The sequence below is a fragment of the Protopterus annectens genome, chromosome 9.part0 (genome assembly GCF_019279795.1).
Source record: "Protopterus annectens isolate FY-2018-M chromosome 9.part0, PAN1.0, whole genome shotgun sequence".
Taxonomy (NCBI): Eukaryota; Metazoa; Chordata; order Ceratodontiformes; family Protopteridae; genus Protopterus; species Protopterus annectens.
In genome coordinates this window covers 1051064586-1051089826 of record NC_056743.1, presented here as the reverse complement: position 1 = coordinate 1051089826, position 25241 = coordinate 1051064586, and the positions used below count along the sequence as shown (strand labels likewise).

At 40.5% G+C, this 25241-nt stretch overlaps 1 protein-coding gene across 2 annotated transcripts in view; it reads left to right on the top strand.

The window, feature by feature from the left end:
- ZNF740 (zinc finger protein 740) overlaps positions 1–25241 on the top strand; it is a 604397-nt gene that overhangs the window by 518296 nt on the left and 60860 nt on the right. For both annotated transcript variants that reach the window (XM_044083855.1, XM_044083854.1), the window contains one exon: positions 10492–10610. In XM_044083855.1, coding sequence (XP_043939790.1) covers positions 10492–10610 — 119 coding nt within the window. The remainder of the gene's footprint in view (positions 1–10491; positions 10611–25241) is intronic.

Below are 25241 nucleotides of genomic sequence, written 5' to 3'. Positions count from 1 at the left end.
TTAAGTCTATTTTTGAAGAGAGATAAGGAGGTGAGTGAGGAGTGGTCATTAGGGATAAGATTCCAGGATTTGCCTACAGTATTAGAGAAGAGAGAATCCCCAGCCCTGTTATTAGATTTGGAGGTGTGTACAAGAAGTTTGTGTGAGGAGCATAGAGACTTCAGATTTTTTATAGGGGGTAATGAGGCTAGATAAACTAGGAGTATTAGAAGGTTTGTAAAGAATGTTGTGGGCAATGGTTAGTTGGTGAAATTTAATCAGGTGTTGTAGTTCTAACCATCCTAGCTGATTTAGATTTATGCAATGGTGTGTTCTAAAAGGGTTTCCTGTTGCAAATCTTGCAATGTTATTATAGGATGATTCCAATTTGCTGAAGATAGTCTTGGATAGATTAGTAAAAATAGGAGAAGCATAAAGGAGTGTTGAGATCAAATGAGTGTGAGCTATAGTAGTTTTGGCAGTAGGAGAAAGGAAGGGTTTAATCCTACAGAGAGTGCCGTTCTTTTGTTGACAGTCTTTATAGTATTGTTGATATGGATGTCAAAGTTCAGATTATTGTCGATGGTGACACCTAGAAGTTTGGTGGTGGAGTCTGGAGATATTATGGTACCACTGGTGGATGTCACAGAAAAATGAAGAGGAGAGGACTTTTGAGTAGGAGTGAAGAGGAGGAGTTTGGTTTTCTTTGGGTTCAAAAGAAGGCAGAAGGCAATGCTGAGTGAACCATTGTTCAACTATGTTGAATACCTTCTGGGTGAGAGAGTGAAGGTCTTGGGAGGATGTAGCTGAGCATAGTAGTGTGGAGTCGTCAGCATATTGTATACAAGTGGCTTGGGGGATAGCTAGATGAAGGTCATTTATAAATATGGAGAAGAGGAGAGGTCCAAGTATGGACCCCTGAGGGACACCTAAACTAATGGGTAGATGGGTGGATAGAGTGTTATGCCATAGTACTGCTTGCTGTCGTTTGTCAAGGTAGGATCGGAACCATTTTATGGAAAGTGGGTCTAATGACAGAGATTTTAGTATGTTTATGAGGATCTGGTGGTTTACCATGTCAAATGCTTTAGACAGGTCGATAAATAGAGCAGAAGAAAGATTATTTAGGTTTTACTGATTGTTAATGTAATCAGTAAAGGAAAGGAGGGCAGTGTAAGTGCTGTGTGAGGGTCTGAAACCATGTTGACAGTTGGAAAGTAAATTGTTTTCAATTAAGTGGTAGAGTAATTGCCTGTGGATACATGTCTCCATAATCTTAGCTAAAGGAGAGAGTAGGGCAATAGGGCGATAGTTTGATAGCTCAATGGAGTGTCCACCTTTATGCAGGGGAATAACATGGAGACTTTCCATAAGGTGGGGATGTGACCTTCGCTTATAGTTCTATTTATCAATATGGAAATAGGGTAGACAATAGCATCGGATGATAACTGTAGAAATTCAGAAGGCCGTTGGTCTGCAGAAGGAGAGCATGGTTTCAGTTTATTCAAAAGGTTTTGAATAAGTTTGGTTGGGACTGGTTTGAACTGAAAAGGAGGGGGTAGGATTGAGGTATAAGAATGTAGTGTGAAGGTATTAGGTGATAGCTGACTAGCTAGTGTTTGGATAGCATCTGTAAAAAAGGTATTGAAGGTATTAGCTGTATGGATGGGTTTTTTTCTGGTCTGTATTTTGAGGGTTTGTTGTAGTAGATTGACCTGGGCGGAGCAACTGCTTAATGCCAGCTCAGAATTTTTGTGGGTTGTTGAAATTGTAAGTAATATTTTTTTATCAGAAAGTATGGCCTTCTTAGTGTCATTTCTAAGTTGTCTAAAGGTTTGTTGGTAAACAGGGTTTTTAGTCATTCTCCATTTGGCCCAATATTTATTTCTGAGTTGAATTTTATGTTTGGTTTCATTGGATAGCCATGGGGCAGAGTTGGCCTTAATTCTAATAGATCTGTTGGAGCGTGATGATTGAGAATGGAAAGGAAGGTAGAATTAAAGAAATTAATGGCTTCATCTAAAGGGAGGTGTTTTAAGGGAACCCAGTTGCATGCTCTTAGTTCCATTTGGAATAGATCAGGGTTAAATTTATTTTTGGATCTAATACTTCTGATAGAGGTTAGAATGGGAGTGTTGGCTTTATGCCTGATGAAGTAGGTAAGTGAGTGGTCACGTATATCATCTGGGAGGGTTCCAGAATTATAGTAGTGAGTATGACTGTTTATAAGAATCCAGTCTAATATGCTAGCTTTCTTGTTAGCTTTATTTATTCTGGTGGGTGAGGTAATGGTTTGAGAAAAAATGTGTAGGTTAATGTGGGTGGTAGGAAGGCTGGTACAACAGGAATTCCAATCCAAATTTATATCACCTAGGATTATGGTTTCTTGAGGCAGGTGTTGGGATAGCCAGCAAAGGATATTTTCCATGGTAGCTATGTTATTTCCAGGGGGCAGTTAGATACAGATAATGTAGATTGATTTGGCATTGTTAAGTTCAAGTTTAGAGATGAGAATCTCAGAATGGGAATCTAGAGGTAGATTACAGTTGTATGTGGTTAATTGTAATCCAGATTTAAATAAAATAGCAACCCCGCCACCTTTCATAGGTACTCTGTCAATTCTTAGGATATTATATCCAGGTGGGATAATTTCATTATCCTTGATGGCAGGTTTTAGACCATGTTTCTGTTAGGCAGATAATGTCAAAGTAGTACACTTGTAGGAGAGCATGGAGTTGAGTTACTTTGTTGTTAAAACTATGTATATTAAGATGAGCTAGTAGGAGGGAGTTAGGTGGTTTAGCAAGGGGGTAATTGGTTGATTGATTATGGTTATGGAGAGAGATAGAGGTTGCTGTTGGGCCTGGGTTATGATGAATATCACCGTCCTTTAATGAGAGGAGTTGTCCTAGATAGCTTAGGTTAGGGAACTTGCTGTATGTAAATAACAGTCTCTTGAGATGTAGTGAATTATATTTAATATGTAATGTTCTATGATAGATAGCAAGTAGGTAGCTGGGTGAGCATATTATGTTTGCATGGCTATGTAGGTATGGTAAGGGTTGAGAGTTAGTTTGTTGATTGGGGTAGTCAGTGTGTGGATATATAGGGTGTTCATATGAGGAGAGTAAATAGACAAAGGTTAAAAGTGGTAGTGGTACAAGAGTAAAGCAGAGTAGAATCTGAGAAGGGATGGTTGGATTAGCCATTGGGAAGGATTAACTATTTGTTAGGTATATATGTAGAGATGGAAATGTTTAAACTGAGAGTGTGTAGAGATAGGAGGGTGTGGTGAGTATGGAGTGAGTGGTAAAGAGATGAGAGATAAGAGAAAAAATGGCCAATTGGAAATGTGTAGAGGTTAATGGGAAGAGGAAGGGGTGTGGTTAGAAAGTATAAGAGTAGGACCCCTGGGGGTGGGAATTGGGGGTAGGGAGGGGAGCGGAGTGAGCCCGCAGGGCGAACGGAGCGGGTAGAAACAAGGAGAAAGGAAGAAGGCAAGACTGTGAAGAAACAATCAGTGATTAGGTAAGTGAGATCAGAGATAAGGAAAGTAAGGAGGATTTAGCATTTGTTTAGTGTAACTGTTAGTAAGGTAAGAACAGAGAGGGTCACAGAGATAGGAGGCTAGAGGCAGGGAATTAATGGATCCTTAGAAGAGGATTCAATATATAGTAACTTAGGGGATAGGTGAATACTTAAGCAATAGGTATGTGCTGCCACCTATTCCATTACCTACTACTAAAGACTCATTCTACAAGGTCGGTGACAGCTTCTGCCTCCTTCCATGCCAGAGCTTCTTTACATGACATTTGTGCAGCTGCATCTTGGGCTACCCCTCATACCTTCATCAATCATTAGAAATTGGATTTGGCCTCCAGGGGAAGAGCATCCTTTGGTTCTATGGTGCTCAGAAATGTCCTTCCATGAGAGCCTCCCAGGAATAAAGGTAGCTGGGGACTCTGTCCCACACGTAAGGAATGAACGAGGATCAACAATATCAGATAAAGAAGTTATGTCTTACCATAACATTCCATCTGTATTGCTGATCCTCGTTCAGTCATTACGACCCTCCCTCCTTCCCCCTCCTGTGGCTTCTAGTGGATCTCACCATCCAGTTCTATTAGGTCATTTGACCAGAGGTAGCCTCTACCTTCTTTTGACTTGCAAACTCAATCTGAGGTAACAGGGAGAGGGGAATTCTGGGTAAGAGTTTTAGCTTGAGAGTTTGTAGCTGACGCGAGCTTGGAAGATGGCCAACTCAGTTCCAAGGTTGGAACCGATACCCACACGTAATGACTGAACAAGGATCAACAATACAGATGGAACGTTATGGTAAAACATAACTTCTTTTTTCTTTCCAATAAGAATGACCTTGGGCCACCCCTTTCATCTAACTCAAGGACATCCAATATAATAAATGTAAATGAATGGCCAGGTCTCCCCAGACAGTGCTTAGCCAAAGCATTTGTAACTTTATTTTAATGTCCCTAAGATGTTCATATACTTTACTTTTGAATTTTATTTCAGGTTTTTTTCTATGTAAAAACACGGACAATTTGAACAAAGTGTGCAGTGTACAACCCTCTCAGTAGAACAAAAAAAAATGTATTTAACTTAATCTCAATTTTGTTTATCCTGAAACAGTTCCCTTCCAACATGTATTGGCAATAGGCACAGGCCTCACATTTTTTCATCATCCCTTGCTGTCAGCCACCCTCACTAGATTCTAAAATACCTTTCAAATGACTTCCCTTTTGATAGACAATGTTGGGCCTGTCTCCCACACAGTCCCTAACATCCTTATCACTTAACACAATGGTCCAGTTCTTCAATAGGATATCAGCAGTTTCCCGGCTCTTCCTATTGAAGGGGGTAATAAAGGCACACTGAAAATGACTGGTATCTACCCTCAGTGTATCATTTTAGCACATCTCACCCTGTACCATAATATTCACTGCATTAGCAACTGCACCACAGATGGACTGTGATCGATTCAACAAGGGGAAACCTTTTCTCGCTTATTAACTACTTCAACCATAATTTCGTTGACCAGGCTAGTTGGATAACCCCTTTTAGTAAACATTTCTTTTAAAGCTTCACATTCATCTAAAAATGTCTCAAATAGGCTCATCATTCAGGCTGCTCTAACAAATTGTCCATTAACTACTGCCCTCTTCTGTTTATAAGGGTGTGCACTCTTATAATGTAAGAAACTATTATAATAAGTCTCCTTGCTATACATTTGGGACAAAAAAAATTATTATGAGTGTCTTTAGTGAGCCATACATCCAAATATGCAATTTCCTTGTTAATAAAATTGTGTGTGAAGTTAAGGAAAGTAGTTTGATTAATACATTCCAAGAAGGTATTAATCTCTCCTTCAGGCCCATTCCAAAAAATAAAAATATCATCCAAAAAACGGATATACATATGGCAATATTTGAAAAATAGGGAACAATATAAATAATTTTTCTCCCATTGTAGCATCACAATGTTTGCATAAAGACCAATACCTTCAACCTGCAAGAACAGGTCCTTCTCAAATGAAGTAAAATTATTGGTTACAACCATTTCCATTAAATTTTCATATGTATTAATCAGGGTCTGCGGGAGCCCTTTATCAAATAAATATTCACAAAACCATTCAAAGCCCAAACTATGAGGTATGACCGTATATAAATCTTTAACATCAATTGTGATAAAAATACCGTGATCATAATATTCCATAGAGTTTATCCTTTTTAAAAAATCCCAGGAATCCTTACAAAGTTCATTCACAATAAATTTCTTTAACTTAACATCAAGGAATTTACCCAGAGGGTGTGTAATTGACCCCATTGCATCCACAATCGGGCGCATAGGTGGCTGTGAAAGATCCTTTTGGATCTCGGGCAATCCAAACATAACGGGTGTTCTCAGATGAGCCAAATTCTAAAAGTTATATTCATCAATCAAAATACTTCCTTCTATAACTAAATCTTGTAAGTACCCCCTCACTTTATTATATGCACCGTTCAGTTCATTTAATGAAGATCTTACATAAGCCCTACCCATTAGTAGTTCTCTCATTTTGGTATTGTAATCAGAAACATTCATGATTACAATACCCCCCCCTTATCTGTTTTCATAATTCTAATCATTTTATTATTTCTTAACAACCTCAATTTTTCAATTTTCCCAACTTTAAGGTTGTTAACTTGCTTATCACTTTTCACATTACGAATGTCTCTTTCACATATCCTGTCAAATAATTGGACCGACGGATGAGTTGGGGGTTAAATGTACTTGACACCCTAAGGGGGTCAATCATAGAGTCCAAACCCTGAAACATAATGTTAAAATTAAGCTTTCTAATAAAGTATTTCAAATCTATCAACACTTACCCTATGGTCAAACATTTTTCTGTAATAAAAGTTAGACCTCTTGCAAAAACGTCACATTCCAAAACACCAATGGGTACGGTTGAATAATTAAACACTTTAAAGTCCCCTTCAGAAATTAGAAAAATAGATAAGGGTAGTGAATTATTGTCCAAGGCACCTGAGGATTCCTCTGTTATTGCCGTCCCTGAAAATTCCCCCTCAAATTGCCTCTCGAATTGTTCATATGGTTCCCTCGACCTCTGTTTGAATACTGAGGGACTTGAACAAAATTCTCCCTGTGGTTGCACTCTCTCTGGCATGCAGATCATCTCAGGGGGGGATTCCTCCATATGTAAAAAAGTCTCTGATACATTAGCCTCATCCCCCTGATATTTCTGCTTACCCCAACTTGAGACCTAGGAGGCTCAGGGTAAGCAGTATTCCAGCCATACTCAGTCTTGTCTCTTTCAACTTTCTTTAATTTTCTGTTTTTAATATTCAGCACCTGCTGTTCAGTACTCCTGAAGACACAGACATAATCAAATTTATTCACTTCATGCAATGGATTACTGGTACTTAATAAATCCAACTCAGTTGCCTCCTGACTAAGACAATGAATCAACTTGTCATTATGCTTAATGACAAGTTCCATGTAGTCAAACCCATGTCGATCTAACTTCAATAAAAGTTATTTGTGAAAACATGAATTAGCAATCAGTCCCGTAGGGAAATGCCAAAGGAGAAGACCCGTTGGCACAATTTTTAACTTTAAATGCTCTCTAAAATATACGTTATGCACTTGCAACTTTTTAATGCCAAATGATCAGACTTTGCTAAATTGTCATGATAATTGGCTTCACTTACTCGTTTTTCTGTAGAGAAGCTCACATGAGAAAGAAGACACTCATTAACTCATTTATTCATGTATAGAATACACTCAGACACTCATTTATTCATGTATAGAATAAAGAACTTCTTAACCCCGCACACCAAACTTACTATCGCCCGGACCCACCTCCTCTCCACACTCCTTTATGCCTCCCCGATATTCTCCTTCCTTAACAAGAGAGAGCTCAATAAATTATCTACAACCTATAACCACATAGCCAGATTCATAACAGGAATGCCCTATCGCACCCATCACTGCCAAAATCTAAGGACACTGGAATGGTTAGAACTGCCCAACATTCTCAAACTCAACCAACTCACTGAGGCATTTAAATCAATCAACCATCCAGACAAAACCCCCTCACTGAACAAAATACTTACCCCCTACTCCAACCTTACGTCCCTTAGGTCATCCAAAAGTCTACAAGTACAGACCATTAAATCTAACAACTCGGGAGGTGAAGCACTCTATGCCTTCCATTGGTAAATCCTGGAATGCCCTCCCAAACAACCTAAGACACATGACCTCTCTTCACCAATTCAAAAAACACCTCAAAGATCTCCTAAAGTCCCAATGGCTATGCCCTTGCTCTAATCCAGACTAATAGCAAACGTCCCAGGCCTACCGAAGCCTCTACCCAACCCAAAACTTAAGGGTCCACAATGTAGCCATGTTAGACCATCTACATAAGTCTGTACCTCTTTTAAACAATATGTATAACCTTTTTGCTTGCTTTATTTGCCTATGAATGTAATAATAATTACTTGATCTGCTGATGTTTCTGTTTATCTACCCCTGTTCTTTGGAGCTTTTCTCCCCGGGCCTCTACTGAAAATGGACATGTATCCAGCTAGACTAGCCCGGTCAACAAATGTAAAATAAAAATAAAATAAAATAAATTAAAAGTCGGAACGTCCTTTTCTTTTCCAGCATGAGATGCTAGATGGTTAAAATGTGTCTCTGAATCATTCGGAACATCATTTAAAGTATTACTCAGAGTGAGCACACGGTCCAAACCATGTTGTGAATCATATCCATGTCCAGAAAAGCGTGCACCATACACGCCATGATTTTTACTCACTTTCCTATTTCGCTTCACTTCCCTGGTTAATGCAGCAGTTTCCGGTTGAGCCTGAGGTGTATACTGGTGTTGAATACATTCGAGCCATTGTGACAAGTCCTGCATAAGTAAGGCTAAGTCACTGATGGATGCCCCAATGTCGTGGGAAAATAATACTTGAGAATAACTCACTTCACTACCAGAAGCCATAGTCCACAAACTATTAAAAGAACTGAATCCACAAACCAAGAAAGACACACACACATTCCAGCAGGTAGCATGTGAACCAAGCAAGACAACTAAATCAAAATAAAATTTGAGCATTTATTGGAACAATCACATAAGCGCTTTCATCTCTGTTCATTCAGAGACTTCATCAGACAAATGTAACAGCAAAATATAATTATTTAAATGTTTCAAAGTACAAAACACTCCCTCCACTCAACCATTCATAAAATACCATACTCGATCAACCAGTTATTCATATGAATTAGTTAAAACAGACATCACACTCTTTTTTCCTCTCTAAACATCCCAAGAAAGATACATACAACCTATAAGACTTCATCACTAACAACATGCATTCTAAAAACATGCATTAATGAATAACTACATTTGTATAATATACAATAGGACTGGACAGCACCAAGATACATGTTCCCAAGTCTCTCACTGACATACATCAAAAGGCCCTAGGAACATTTGCTCCAATTTAGATGGGTTGTAGAAGTATGTATGCAAAGCTTTTGCAGGCAGAGTTTCTGGGGGAGCCTTTAATTATTTCAATACTTTTCAGATCTTTGTGCCAAAAGATTAGCTTATGGGTTAGTTTACTCTTAAGTAAAAGGGTGTCTGTTGTTTCCTCAGTGCTAACAGTAAACCAGTTTCTAAAGAAGCTCATAGAAAGCCATGACTTCATCTAATGGAATATCTGAGCTCCAGGCACCTTTGTGTGGGGAATTGTACTTGGTGTTTCATAAGATCAGAGCTCACTTATGTACCAGTTCCTCTTTTACAACTGAGGTAACCATGGAGATGACCTCAAGTTAGATCATTCATTTGCCAGTCTTATTCCCCAAGCTAGTAAAAGATGGAGAAATGATTTTGCATTCTTTGAATACACCACATTTTACTGAGCACAGTCACAGTGTACTTGTTTTGGTGTTTTTGTACTGTTCACTTTGTTCTTCCTGGGAGTTTTCCACTGTTTTCATACCTAATTTTTTCAGTCTTAAATTCATTTCTGCTTTAAGCATGTGTTTTACTTTTATTTTCCCTCTTGTCATTTTTGGCTGACAGCTCCATACAGAAACAAACTCTGTACCAATTTGCACATTGTGCTTCTTCACTGCCTTGTGCATCACTGTGTCTTAAATATTTTGTGCCATAATCTGCTTGCATGTGCTGTATACATGACTAACCTGTAATTTTGCAATGGTGTACAGCATGTGCACTACATTTTCCTTTGCCTACTTGGGTGATCTTGCCTGCTGTCATAATTTAAAACAGATACTCACTAGTTTATCATTATGAGTTGTTTACTGTATCATTTAGTATTATTGCTTTGCAATGTGCATCAGTCCTTTCAAGTACCTTGCTAAAGTTGCATGCCAGCACAACATCATTTTAAGTATTGCTGACTGAAGACTTGGCTTCATGTTTGATATGTGCAAACTGGCCTTGTTTAATACTGTCAGCTTGGCACACAACACTACACTGTTAAATATGACAAACTGGGCACATTGCATCAGCTTGTCATTTAAGGCCAACCCTGAGTAATAACACTTTGCAGATGCTGGACAACTCAGCTCATACAATCATCTTTTTTAAATATGGCCAGCCCAACACAGAGTATCAGCTGTTTGAATTCAATGTAAATAAGAACTCTGCACTCAGAAGAGTTTGTAATTTGTTTTAGTAAATCAAATCAATGTAACTTTCTACATTTTTGTGCCAGAACTCAAAAGAGCTTCTAATTTGTTTCAATAAATTAAAGTACTTTTCTGTAATTTGTTGACATGAAAAATGTTTTGTTAATTTTAAGGCATAACAAAAATGCAAAGAATCCCCAGATGTGGTTTTGTGCTACCATCCAACTTGGTATTTAACATGCTTTTTTGTATAAATTACAGTATATAAAATACTAGCACAGTCTGTTAGTGCTTTTTGTAATAAACCATTGTTTTTTAACCACGCAGGTGAAAAACCATTTCAGTGTGATGTGTGTGACACAAAGTTTACTCAGAAGTACCACTTAGAGAGGCATAAACGAATCCACACAGGGGAAAAGCCTTTCTTCTGTGACAGATGCCGGCAGGTATGAAAACAGTTAAATAAATTATTTGAATTTATTGCAAAGAAAATGCCAAGGTGAATGTTGTATTTTTTAATGTTTACAGGCTAGTTCAGAGAAGTTAATGGTTCATGGTATATTTATCTAGGAACAGCTAGACAGCTCTGGTACCCAGATGTTTCTTTTGTGTACGGCCCTTGAGAAGAACTGTTGTGCATATGCTGTGGATTGTCATTTCTAGTACTGCCACTCCTTGTTATTGTCAGTATAATTAAGAGCGATGAATAATAATGGCACTGGTATTCCTCCTGCATCATTACAGTGATTTATTCATCCAATCAGTCATGCATGCATGCATGCCGGGAGGGTGAGGTTATGTTACTATGAAAGGTTAAGGAATGATCAGTTTTTGTACTGTTGATTTCTCCACCTTTTCCCTTCCTGCATGTTAGTATAGCCATCCTCACAGTATAAATAAGTATCGGGGGGGCCTTGCTGTAACATTTTGCAAGACATGGATTGTATGCGTGGATTTATTTATGTTTTTTTTGGGGGGGGGGTCCTTCAGTGGCTTGCTGTTTTGATGGCCTTAGTTTGATTATTGTTAGTTTGACTATGACCCCTTTTCAATATCTGTCCACTAGGGGGAGCTGTCACCAGTACATAGTCTCTCCATGACGACAATTAGAAGTTTCCATAACAGTTTTAGAAGAGAAAAGCATTAGGGAATATGAGTAAAGAAAAAAATCAGTTTATTTTTGTGCTATTTATGGTTGCATTGGAACAGAGCTCAGTCTCTTGCTGATTTTATTTTCTAACAAAAATAATCTGTTGCATTTGTACTGCTTTGGATAATAAACAGAAACTCATCCAAAATGGGGAAAAAACAGAACCTCTCTTTGTAGCCTGTAAGTGTAGTCAAACAATACCTAATCCAGTAATAACAATGGCTGTGGTGAGTAGACACCATAGTGTTATGTATTGTCTGAGAGTGTGCCACATTGCCACATCATGTGATTTCTGCCATCATAAGCTGTGTCATACTAGCTTATCTGCTAAAGGCTTTATGAGGCATTGGTGAAGGTAAAAAGTTTATGAAAGAGAAAAGCATTATAAGCATTTCTTGTTTTCTTCAGTGAATCATCATCTCTCTTTTTCTTAGGTCCAGAGCGAGAGATAACAGTTCTAAAACACACAGGTCTGCAAGAGTGCAGGGAGGGATTCTTCCCAATCGCTTTACATACTCATAATAGGGTCCTGTAGCAGAATCACCAGTGCATTCACCACTTTCTGCTGTAGAGCCTCAGAGGACCTGAAAACAGACTGCCTCCTAATATTTCCAGGAGGAGGTTATGGCCCTAACCACTGATTTTATTAGTGTAGGAGGTGTTCCATTGGAAACAGTCCGATTCTACCATTAGCTTTTCTTCATGTCAATACTTTATCTTTTTTCCTAGACGTCATTAAGCTATTTAGAGTCCAGTTGACTTAGACATCAGTAGGGTCTAGCACCAATAAACCAACAGGTCTGAATGCCGTTATTGTACGCCGGTCTGAACTTCCTTCTGCTATGCTGGTCACCAAGCCATTTTTCAGGTAAGTGCACCTTTGGGGTTTCTTCTCTTCTTTTTCCTATTGTTTGATATTATGTTCATGTCATTCAGAATGAGAAAATATCATTGTGGGAGGTAGATTCCCCATAAAGACCGTCACAACCAGTGTCTGTTTTCTTTGGGTGCTTCCCATAATCATATGCAGTGCTCTAGCTGTCAGGCATTTCTGCCAAAGACCAAACAAACTTAGTCATCTCTGTTTCTTGTCTGTATATCTTGAGAACCAGTGACTTAATCTGTTACTTAGGGTGCTATGGTGGAATCACCTCATCCTGAGGGCCAACTGTCTGCCAAGAAGGCAGCCAAAAAAGTTAGGCCCAATCCAGTCCCTGTCCAGCTTCCACCTGACATCTCTCTAGAGGCTAGTGAAAGTAATAAAGACCATCTGGTACTTGCTTTGGATTCCTCTGCCGTGACCCCATCAGAGGTCAGCATGGCTCTGAGTTATCACATGTCCTTAGAGGCTTTTCCATCTACACCTGATGTTGAGGGGTAACCTAGGCTGATAATATCCAAGGGACCGAGGGAGGATTCCTCGGATTTTCATGAGGAAGGAAATTCCTGTCACCATTAGTGAATCACGTCAAGGGTCTGACACAATCCAAGGGTTTTCTGGGTGGATGTTCTTCAGAAAAAGAAATTGCAAACTAAGTATATTTCCCCTGTTGTTAAGAATCCCCAGCGTGAATGACAGGATTTCAACCAGGGTTTATTTAATGCTTTAATGGCCTTGAGACCTCCTCAAGGTTTGTGTATTCCTGCCCCCTCCTTGGTCTTTCACTGCTGTTAAGATGCCTAGGGATTTGGATTCATCAGATGAGAATTTGGATTCTGGGGAAGAATCCCTGACTTATTCTTCTGAAATTCTTTCCCCTTGAACTGAGATTTGGGGGAAGGGTATTCTTAAGTCCAAACCTCCCCTTGGAAGAGTTGTCATTCAGAGATATTGTAGCCAACATGTTGGACTATTTCAGGTGGGACTGTTCCCAGGTCTTTGATAGTCAAAATAGTTATGAACCAAGAATAAAAATAAAGTGGATAGTGTGCCCAAGGTAAAATCAGTAAACCACTTAATAAGCACACTTGGAGGAACGAACCAATAAAGCCAAAACACAGTTTATTGAGTACAAAATGAAAATGCTTAATGTTATCATCGCATTTTCATCTTACAAGGAAACTTCTTCAAATCAGAGCGTACCAAGTTAGCAAAGCATATTTATACAGTTGAACCATCCCAAACAATTAATTAATCCATTTATGCAAACCCAATTTTATAGGACTAAAACAATTAAAGTCACAAAATAGTAAAATCAGATTTATAAAACTGTAAAAATCATGTTAAATAAAAACACGTTAAAATGTCCACACTTCTATGTATCCAAATAAATACACCCAATGAAAATGTAATATGCACTCATAAAAATAACATAACAAATGTGAATTTGAAAAAACTTGACATTAATCACAATTACATCATTTAGATCAGTGATGCACAACGTCTGGTTCGTGGGCCAAATCTGGCCCACGATGCAACACCATCCGACCCCAGAGAGTAACCAAAAATTTTTAAAAAAAGTGAAAAAGAGCTATGCCTTACTGCAGTCATGCAAACTTTCCAGCACATGCTTACTTAACTAATTGACGGCAGTTGTGCACACCTCTAATTTTAGCCACGGAAGTAACTATTGTTGCCACTGACGAGTGTGTTCGAAAAGTAATAACATTTAATGTGAATACTGTGACTCATTTTACTAATATACTGTTTAGTGTAGTGAAGTCTGTGTTGCAGTTTACTGCTGTCTAAAGTAAAATGCCAGTCACCTGTGCCTATTGTTAACTCGTAATGACTTACTATGTTTTGAGGTGATCCGCAGATGCATTAAGAATTCGTGTAGTGGCCTTCCCCATAAAAAGGTTGATCATCCTTGTGCAACTACTAAATTTCAACCTAGACTACCTTTTAGTGGCCATGAATATAAATACTAAAGTTTTGTTGCCCTTAATTTCAAAACTGGTGTCAAGGCGACCATATCATTTAATCCAGGGAACCTGTTGGCTTCAAAAATGATCTGCCAATATAGATGTTCTTTGTGTTTCACTGTTGCACTCATTACATTTAGGTTATCTGCTTGCAGTTTAGCCCTCTGTCAGCCTGATTAACAAAGTCTTGGGTCCTGCGTCGGTTGCTGTCCCTTCTTCCATGACGTCAGGTCGTCAGGGGTATAAAACGTGCAGCCAACACCATTACATCAGTCTTTCTTGCCATGCGGTGCCCGAAGCAGAAGCAGTTCGCAAGTGCTGGTCGGCCGACTCCTTAAATTTTTGTTTTCGAGTTTCGGATCCGAAGTCTTCAAATAAAGCTAAGTACCCCATTGGGGAAACTTTTTCTTGCTCCTTACCGATGTCAGTAAAAGTTAATAATTGCATTACTTGTGGAAAGCAAATACCTCATAAAGATTTTCATTCGTACTGTATTCCTTGCCTAGGCCCTGACCACGATGTACCTTGCTGTCGGTTTTGTGCTTTATTTATTCAACGCACTATCTGTCATCGGTATATTTTCACCTCTAAATATTTTGGTTCTCGATTTAGTTATCCAGAAATGTCATCGGTTAGCCATCCGACTTCTGGGATTCCGAAAAAACGCAAAGATAAAGACAGAGACAGGCTGCTGAGGTCCAAAACAGCTGACAACGCTTTTCCTAAGCCATCGGCAGTTTGCTGGTACTCAGTGAGGCGCTTTTGCAGCCCCTGATACCCACTACTTCTGATTCGCAGGCCTCTACTGAGACCCATTTGGAGTCTGGTATGCCGCAAGATGCTTCAACTATGGAACCCACGGGTGTCTCTACCTTGGATGGGTCCAGAGCCGCTGTGCATGCACCGGCTTCTGAGGGTGTATTCAGGTCTACGGACTTGCATATTAAACCGACGCCTCCTTCTTTACTTAGGCCTAAATCTCGATCCATGTCTAAATAACCGATGCCCAGGCCACATGCTCAGGCCTCTATGCCTAAAAAACAAATTATAAGAATGGATGAAGATCTAATAACTCTAATCAGGGGTAGCCAACCCCCCTCCCTCCTTGTAAGGGACCTAGGACTGAAGTTGATTATGAATCTTCTGATCAGGATTCTGTTTTTTCTGATTCTTCTGATGATCTGGATTTGCCCTTATCTACTTATGAAGATTCTGATGCAGAGGACTCTATTCCCTCTGCTTCCCCTTCTGTGGATTTTTCTTTTGGGGAAACCTTACATACTCTAAGGGAGCATTTCCACTGGGAAAGACAGGATTTTTCTGATTCAAAAAAGAGGCTTAGGGATTTTCTTCTCCTACCTCAGCATAGGCCTTTAGCTATTACTATGTGTATGTCTATGTACTAGACATTGTTGATGATGCTTTTTCGGAATCTAGTTTGGCCCCTGATTCCCTGCCTCCTGCTCCCAGAAAACATGACAGATATTACAGGGTCCCTGAGTCCCACAAGTTCCTTTTCAAAAATCCTATTGCATATCCAGAGACTATTTCACAGGGACCCAAAGGTATTAAGGCTTCTACTGCTAAAAATCCTACACCTTCTGATAGAGACTCCAGGGCGCTGGATAGATGGGGTAAGAAGGTTTACACTTCTGCAACCTTGGCCATTAGGGCTTTAAACTGCCAGTTTCATATGTTAAAATATCAGCAACATGTTATTGGACTGTTTAAACAGAAAATGATGTTGATTGCTGACTGTGTGGAAAATAAAGAATTACAGGATTTAATGCATTCTGCTGAACAAGTTGGAAAACATACTTTGCAATGTGGTTTTGATTCATTAGAGGCCTCTTGCAGGGCTGTTGTTACTGGGTCTGTGCTCAGAAGGCATGCTTGGCTTAAGGAGCAATCTTTGCCTGATCATGTTAAAGCTAAATTGTTGGATGCGCCTTTAAATCAGGAATGCCTGTTTGGCAACAAAGCTGAGGAAGTTCTTAAAAAGATGGAAGATAAAGCTAAATCTATGCAAACTGTTAAAGATTTTTTTACAAATTCAGCCTTCTAGACTTAGTAGGCACTGACCCTCTAAGAATTGGTCCTTTCCAGCCCCTTCCAGGTCTTCTCAAGCCAAACCCAGACACAGCAAAAACCCCAGGTTTCAGTCCCAGGGGACACACAGAACTAAGCAGTGGGAGGCCTCCACTTCCAAATCTGGGAATAATAAGACTCCCCCCTTTGGTAAACTGTCTCAATGACTTCCTTTTAAAATTTCCAAGCACTTATCGTCTGACTGCCCCTTTGGGGGGAAAGATTGCTTTTCATGCAGAGAATTGGGAACTCATTACCCAGGACAAATGGGTTTTAAATATAGTGTCCCAGGGATACAGATTTCACTTCCACATGTTGCCAACACCATGTGGGTGGCCGGACATACCCCCAAATCAGTGGGTAGAGGCCCAAAAGCAAGTACTTTCTTTCTAAAGCATGTGGGCTATTCAACTAGTACCAGAAGAGGAAAAGGGACAAGGTTTCTACTCGAGACTTTTCCTGGTACCCAGAAAAGACAATTCATGGCGTCCTATCCTGGACCTGTCTACTCTAAACACCTTTTTGGAGATTCCAAAATTCAAGATGCTGACTCTTCACCAGTTACTTCTTATGCTAGGCAAAGATGCCTGGTTGGCAACACTAGATTTAAAAGAAGCATACCTGCACATCCCAGTCAGGGAATCTTGCAGAAGATACCTATGCTTCAAAGCAGGCTACATGCACTATCAGTTCTCTGCACTGCCCTTTGGCTTATCTACTGCGCCCATGATATTCACAAAGTGCCTAGCACCAGTTATTGCATTTTGCAGGCAAAGAAATATTCAGATATACCCATACCTGGACGATTGTCTAATTCAGGCAGAAAGCCAGGACATACTTTTGAATCATCTGGCCTTTGTAAAAAGGGTTCTAACTTGTCTGGGGTACACCATAAATGAAAAGACATCACACCTGGTACCCTGTCAACAAATTATATTCCTGGGAGCAAGCTTGAATACAACTTCCCAGATGGCTTACCTCACGCCAGAGAAACAAATTAATTTGACAACTTACTTCAAACAAGTGGCCACAAAAGCAATGCTATCTACAAGACAAATACTGCAAGCCTTGGGGTTCATGGTCTCCTGCATTCTTCTAATTCCATATGCAAGACTGCATATGAGGAAACTACAGTGGTATCTAAAATGCCTATGGTGTCAACATTCTCAAGACCTAGAAACAATGATTCCTGTCATACCTTGCCTACGCCTAGAGTTCCTTTGGTGGGCAGAGGCCTGCCACCAAAACAAGGAACTACCTTTCACACCACCCCCTGCCACCCAAACTCTAACAACAGATGGATCAGACTATGCATGGGGGGCTCACCTGGCAGGGAAGTGCATTTAGGCAAATGGAACCCAAGTCAAATGCACATGCATATCATTCAAAAAGAAATGTTAACTGTACAGAATGCTCTGACAGCCTTCAAGGACCACATTCTTCCAGTACAACTAATGGTAAAGACGGACAACACCACTGTTATGTGGTACATAAACAAGCAGGGGGGTACACATTCTTACCCCCTCTGCAGACTAGCCATGGCATTGTGGAACACAGCTTTGAGCTACCAAGTGCACCTACAAGCTCAATTCCTGCCAGGAAAATTAAATACACTGGCAGATGGACTAAGCAGAAACCTCATGGACCCACATGAGTGGAAACTGGAACCAAGGATTTTCAACATGTTGGCAAGCAAATGGGGGAGCCCAGATATAGACCTGTTTGCCTCTCCCCAGAACTACCAATACATATTTTACACAAGGACTCCCCACAAACAAGCCTGGGAAGTGGATGCTCTGTCCTTCAACTAGGAAAAACCTATCCGTCTATGCCTTCCCCCCTCTGCCTCTGCTCTCCAAAGTACTACTAATAATCAAACAGGACAAACCAAGGATGATTTTGATTGCTCCAGACTGGCCGCAACAACAGTGGTATCCCCTCCTGCGCAGTGTGTCATGATTATCTCCATGGCACCTGCCTCAGACTCCTTCCCTGCTGTCTCAGCAGGAGAACCAGATTCTGCACCCTAAGCTTCTAACACTGAACCTTGCAGCCTGGCTAAGTACTTAATCTCTCCTTTACCATCCCTCAGCAAACCTGTGATGGATATCATTTTAGAGGCAAGGAGGCCTAGTACTAGAAAATCTTATGCTGAAAAATGGAAAAGATTGTGTGCCTGGAACCAATCTCAAGGGTGACCACAGCAGCGCCCAATTTACCTCAGATTTTACAATACTTAACTGAGATGCTTCACAAGGGCCGGTCTTTTTCCTCCATTAAAATTCACGCCTCAGCCATTTCAGCTCATTATAACACAGAACCTACCCTCTACTCTCATCCACTGCTCAAGCAGTTCCTCAGAGGGGCCAAAAATTTGAGACCACCCAGGAGAGCTCCAACCCCAGCCTGGGACCTTAACTTTGTCTTGGAGAAACTCACTCTACCTCTTTTCGAGCCAGCTGCTACTGCAGACTTAAAATTTCTTTCTTGGAAAACAGCTTCCCTTTTAGCAATCACTTCAGCTAGAAGGGTATCTGAATTATAGGCCCTTATGACAGTGGAGCCTTTCATCATCTTTCATGCGGACATGGTGTCCCTCAGAATCAATCCATCCTTCATGCCCAAGGTGGTATCCAGTGTGGCTCTTAATCAGTCCATTCATTTGCCAACCTTCTTTCCCAATCCACAGAATAAAGGGGAATGGATACTGCATTCCTTAGATGTGCACGGACAACTTAGATTCTACTTGAACAGGGCTAAACCTCAAAGGAAATCTGAACAACTGCTGGTGGCATTTGCTGCAGGGGCAGAGGGGAAGGCTATTTCAAAGCAAGTCATTTCTAAATGGATAAGCCATTGCATTAATTTCTGCTATAAGCACCATGGAAAACCTATCCCCCAGAGGATCAGACCTCACTCCACCAGGGCTGCATCTACCTCTACAGCCTTTCTGAGAGGCGTCCCTATCAGGGTCATCCTAGAAGCTGCTACCTGGAGTTCTGTACATTCTTTCTCCAAGCATTATCATTTACCAATTTTCTCTAAATCCAGAGCTGGCTTTGCCATTGCAGGGCCTTATAGCTGGCCCTAATGCTATCTAAATTCCTCCTCCCAACCATAGCTTTGTGAATGTACCCAAATGTAATGACTGCAACAGTGAAACACAAAGAACATACTACGGTTGTGTACACTTACCATAAATGTAGATATTCGAGTGTATTCACTGTTGCAGTCCTGGTTACCCTCCCTCCAGCCCCCTAACTTCTTTTTGGCTATACCTCTACATTCCTTTACTATGCTTAAAAGCCTTTTTGGTATATTTGTTTTTTTGTTGGAGGTATATCTTTGTACTTTTATGTTTAATTGTTTCCCATTAGGGGGGCGCCTGATATCTGGGGCAAGAAAAACTGATGTAATGGCGTCGGCTGCATGTTTTATACCCCTGACGACCTGATGTCATGGAAGAAGGGACATCAACCGACACAGGACCCAAGACTTTGTTAATCAGGCCGACTGATGGCTTCCTGCAAGCAGATAACCCAAATGTAATGACTGCAACAGTGAATACACTTGAACATCTACATTTATGGTAAGTGTACACAACTGTACTTTCCCTGTACTCTAGTTTGGTCTCCCAGGGTCCACCTCTAATGTCCAGGTCCACTATTTCAACAACAAAAAAATTTAAATCTGGCCCATCACATAACAAAGTGCGTTTATAAAGTGCGTTCGTCAAATTCTTTTTTCTTATATCATATTTATACTCATAAATCCTTAACTTAAACGTCCTTTCTGGTTTCCCCAGATGGAATACTTGACATTTACTACATAAAGCAATATAAACCACTCCACTGGTGTTACAATTGGCATAACTTGAGCTTTTTATCTTGTCCCTAGCAGTTAAGTATAACATATCGTCCTCCCTTATGTTGGGGCATTGTGGACAAAATTTTGTAGTATTTCTGATTTAAATGTCATTTTTGAAAAGCCTCTAAATTGGACGTACAAGAAAGATATGAACATCTAGAATGCTCTGGAGAATAAAAGGGTTGTTGACAATGATAAAAAAAACAAAAGAAAAAGGGCACCTATAAGTGTGGTTGTTGTCCACAATGCCCCAACATAAGGGAAGGCAATATGTTATATTTAACTACTAGGGACAAATAGATAAAAAGCTCAAGTTATGCCAATTGTAACACCAGTGGAGTGGTTTATATTGCTTTATGTAGTAAATGTCAGGTATTCTTTCTGGGGAAACTGGAAAAGAAGTTTAAGTTAAGGATTTATGAGCATAAATATGACATAAGAAAAATGAATTTGACAAACGCACTTTATACACACACTTTGTTATGTGATGGGGCAGATTTTAATTTTTTTGTTGTTGAAACAGTGGACCTAGACATTAGAGATGGACCCTGGGAGACCAGACTAGAGTACAGGGAACTATATTGGCAAATCATTTTTAAAGCCAACAGGTTCCCTGGATTAAATGATATGGTCTCCTTGACACCAGTTTTGAAATTAAGGGCAGCAACACTTTAGTATTTATATTGTATGGCCACTAGAGGGTAGTCTAGGTTGAAATTTAGTAGTTGCACAAGGATGAGTATCTAAATGATGTAATTGTGATTAACTTCGTTTTTTTTAATTCACGTTTATTACGTTATTTTTATGAGTGCATATTAAATTTTCAATGATTGTATTTATTTGGATACATAGAAGTGTGGACATTTTAATGTGTTTTTAACATGATTTTTACAGTTTTATGTCTGATTTTACTGTTTTGTGCCTTTAATTGTTTTAGTCCTGTAAAATTGGTGTTGCATAAATGGATTAATTAATTGTTTGATTGGGGTGGTTCAACTGTATAAATATGCTCTGCTAACTTGGTACGCTCTGATTTGAAGAAGTTTCCTTGTAAGACGAAAACACAGTGATAACGTTAAGCGTTTTCATTTTGTACTCAATAAACTGTGTTTTGGGATTACTACTTCACTCCTCCAAGTGTGCATATTAAGTGGTTTATTCAAAAGTGGTACTGTGAGCTCCTTCAGATGGAGTCTCCGAAACCATCAGCTGTCCCTCCTGTTTTGTCTGCCCTGTTGGATACTTTTTCTACAGCCTCTGGTAGCCCCTGACTCTTAGTCTCCTGCCCCTAAGAAGCCTGATAGGTTATATAAGTTGCCTGAGGATGGCACATTTATTTATAAGTGACCTTCTGCTGATCTTCCTGTGGTATCAGTTTCTTCAGACAAGCCATGTAAATTGTTGCCATCTACTAAACTCCTTCCCTCTGATAAGGACAGTCAGGCTATGGAAAGATTAGGCAAGACAGTGTATACAGCTGCCACCTTATCCTTTAGTGCTATCAACTACCAGACTCATATGACCAGGTATGTTTTTCCCCTCCTTTCCCAGGTTTCTAAGGTGGTGTCCGACTTTCCTGATTCTGACAGGAAGGCTTCTGCCCTTTCCTTGCTGGGGTCTACTTCTCAAGTTGCCGGTCACTGTATAAAGCGCAGCTATGATGCAGCTGATGCCTCTTCCAGGGCTGCTGCCTTTAGTTCAGTGATGAGGCATTATTCTTGGCTATGTCTTCAGGCTTTGCCTGATGATGTCAAGGCTAAACTTTTGGATGCACCTCTAAATAACAAAAGTCTTTTTGAGACTGCTGCTGCTAACTTATTTAAGTCTCACCAGAATAAGGGCAAGGCCATGCAGGAACTTAAGCATATCTTTGTCTCCCCTATTCCCAAGTTTCAGAGGAACTATCCTACTAAGTCTGCCTTTGTTAGTAGACTGACTTCCCTCCCATCTAAGGGTCAGAAAGGTTCTAGGCTTGTGCCTTCTGCTAGGTCTACTCAGACTCCTTCCTCCCAGAAGCCTTCTTTTCAGGATAATCCTGGTTCTATTTGAAATTTGGTCTTCCCTTCCCAACAGCCAGGTTTCCTTGTTCCTCCACCTCTCATTGTCTCTTCCAAATTGGATACAGATCACCTCAGATTCTTGCGTTCTGTCAGTTTATCTGTCAGGGATACTTCATGGTTTGAAAGTCCCTTCCTCCCTTTTCAGGCATTCCTCAACCTCCTTGAGAATAGCATCCTCATTTTCCAGAGTTTCTGCAATCTCTATTGGATCAGGGCACCATTCAAGTGATTCCTCCCATCCAGGTGGGGAAGGGGTTTTACTCCAGAATGTTTTTGGTTCCCTGGAAGGAAGGTACATGGATGCTAATTCTGGATCTTTCTCTGCTCAACACCTTTCTCAAGATCTGTTCCTTTTGGATGTTGTCCCTTCAGACTTTTTCTTCTTCTGCTTCCCCAACCTTTCTAGTGTCTCTGGAGCTGAAGGATGCATACCTTCACAGCCCAATTCATCCTGTACTCAGGAAATGTTTATGTTTCTCTGCTTCTTCCATGCATTTTCAATTTTCTGCTTTGACCTTTGGCCTTTCTACTTCCCCAAGGATGTTCACCAAATCCCTCGCTCCTGTCATTACCTTTTGCAGACTTTTGAGGTATTTAGAATTTTCCCAGTCTAGGCAGTCTGCTTATTCAAGCTCCTTCTCACAGTTTGTTGCAGGATCTCCAGTTTCCACTTGTCTTTTACACAACCTGAGGTTCACTATAAACCTCCAGAAATCAGTTCTGATGCCTTTCCAGGATCATGTTTTCTTCGAATGCTTGCTTTCTTTTGCTGGCTTCTCTTCCTGCCAAGCTTTTTCCAGTCTCTTCTTTCTCTGCCCACTGTCACAGCCAGGTAATTTCTTAGGGTTGTGGGATTCATGGCCTCCACCATTCCTATGCTCCCTCTTGCCAGGCTCTATATGAGGAAATTTCAGTGGTACCTCAAATCATTGTGGCTCCAGCATTGCCACTCCCTGGAGTTTCCTGTTCCTTTTCTTCCCTGTCTCATGATCAAGCTTCAGCAGTGTATTCATCAAGTCTCTGTCAGTCCAGGGCCTCCCTTTCAGCCTCCATTTCCCTCTCAGGAACTTTTTGCAAATGCCTCAGACATGGGGTGGAGTGCGTATTGTGACCCCCTAAAGGTCCAAGGTCTCTGGCCTCCTCATCAGAAGTTGGATCATGTCAGTATTAAAGAGATAATGGCTCTGCATGTTTTTCAGTCCTTGTTTCATCCTGAGCCCCTAAAAGTCTTCAACAACACCACAGTGATGTGGTATGTCAGCAAGCCGGGGCACAAGTCCTGTTTCTATTGCATACTGCCTCCTCATGTTTGGGATCTAGCTGTCCAGTATCAAGTGACTCTTTCCTTCAGATCACAGTCTAGTGGCAGACTCTCACAGCAGGTCCAGAACACAAGTTTGCGAATGAATACTTCACAGAGATGTGTTCCTGGACATTTTCCATCACTGGGATATTCCTCAGACAACTTCCTGTAGTCCATTCCAGAGTCCCGTGTCCTCTGACTTGGAAAGTGGGTGCCTTGTCTTTTCCTTGAAAGGGGATCTTAATGTATGTTTCCCCCCCCTTCCTCTGTTACCATGAGTTCTTCACAAGATCAGGCAGAACTCTCCCTCCCAAAACCTTGCTAATGACTCCCTTTTGACCCAGACGGCATTGTTTTTCCCTTGTCTCTCACTTGGCCAGGGGTAGTTACCACAAGTTTCCTCACTGGGTGGATCTTCTCACACAAGACAAGGGATTTCTTGTCCATCCCCACTTGACCACTCTTCAGATGAAAGAGTGGATAATAGGGTTTTGATCCCTTTTAGGCACCTCTTTTCTGAGGACATGCTTCAGGTTCTGCAGGAGGCAGGCCAGAAAACTCACTAGCAGGAAATACTATCTGTCCAAATGGAAAAGATTTCCTGTCTGGTGCCTCTGCACCATCTGGAGCCCCTTTCTGTGGAGGTTTCTCTGGTTCTCTCTCTCTCTTACTTGTGTGATCTGCTCCATGCTGGGTTGGCATATACTTAAGTTAAGGCTTACCTGTCAGCAGTCTGTACTTGTTTGCCCTTGACTCTTCCTTTGGCCCCTAGGTTTGAGGTCAGACAATTTCTTAAAGGCATCCTTCATATTAGACACACCAGACAAGAAGCCTGTTCCATTTTCTTCAGATGTCAGTTTTGTACTTGAAAATTTGACCTGGGTTTCTTTTAAGCCTGCTTCTTCATCTTCCCTACAAAACTGTACTTTAAAGACTATTCTTTTGTCTCTTATTTCTGCCAAGAGAGTGTCTGAACTTCAGGCTGTCATGGCTATTCTTCCTTTTTTCGTTTTTCATAGAGACAGGGTGTCTTTTCACACTAACCCTTCTCTTATGCCCATGGGAGTTAATGCACTGGCATTTAATCAGTCTGTTCACCTTCTTTCCCTTTTTCCTTCTTCACAAGCTACCAGTGAGAATATTTTTTCAGACCTTGGATTTGCATAGACAGCTCAGATATTATTTACATAAAACTAAAGGTATTTGGAAATCTGTGCAGCTTTTTGATTCTTTTCATTCCAGGACTTTGGGTTTGGCTATTTCTAAGGAAACCATCTTCTCCCTGATTTCTAAGGCCATTTTATTATGTTATTCTTTTCATGACAAATGTCTTTCCTTGTCTGTAAATGCATATTCTCTAAGGCAGTTGCCTCCTCTGTTGCCTTTTTCAAGGGTATGGATACCAATTCTATCCTTGAGACTGCTACTTGGGCCTTCTGTCTCCTTCCTCCTCTGTCCGGACTCTTGCCCTGTGTTCTGGTTGCTCTCCTGGCTGAGACGCCCTGTTCCTTTCTTCTTTATTTTTTCGTTCTGGATTCACATGTTCATCTTGGTCCCTGAGGGTATTCTATTCCTCTTGGGTCTTTTTCAGTTGTTAGTGATTGCATCCATATGTCACCTTTATGCCCTATATCTAGCACAGGGAGCGTACATGTGATATACAGTGCCTGTAAGAGCTAAAGGCTTTGGTATACTGATCATATGTTTGGCTATCCTTGACAGGAGATCCCTTAGATGAAGAATA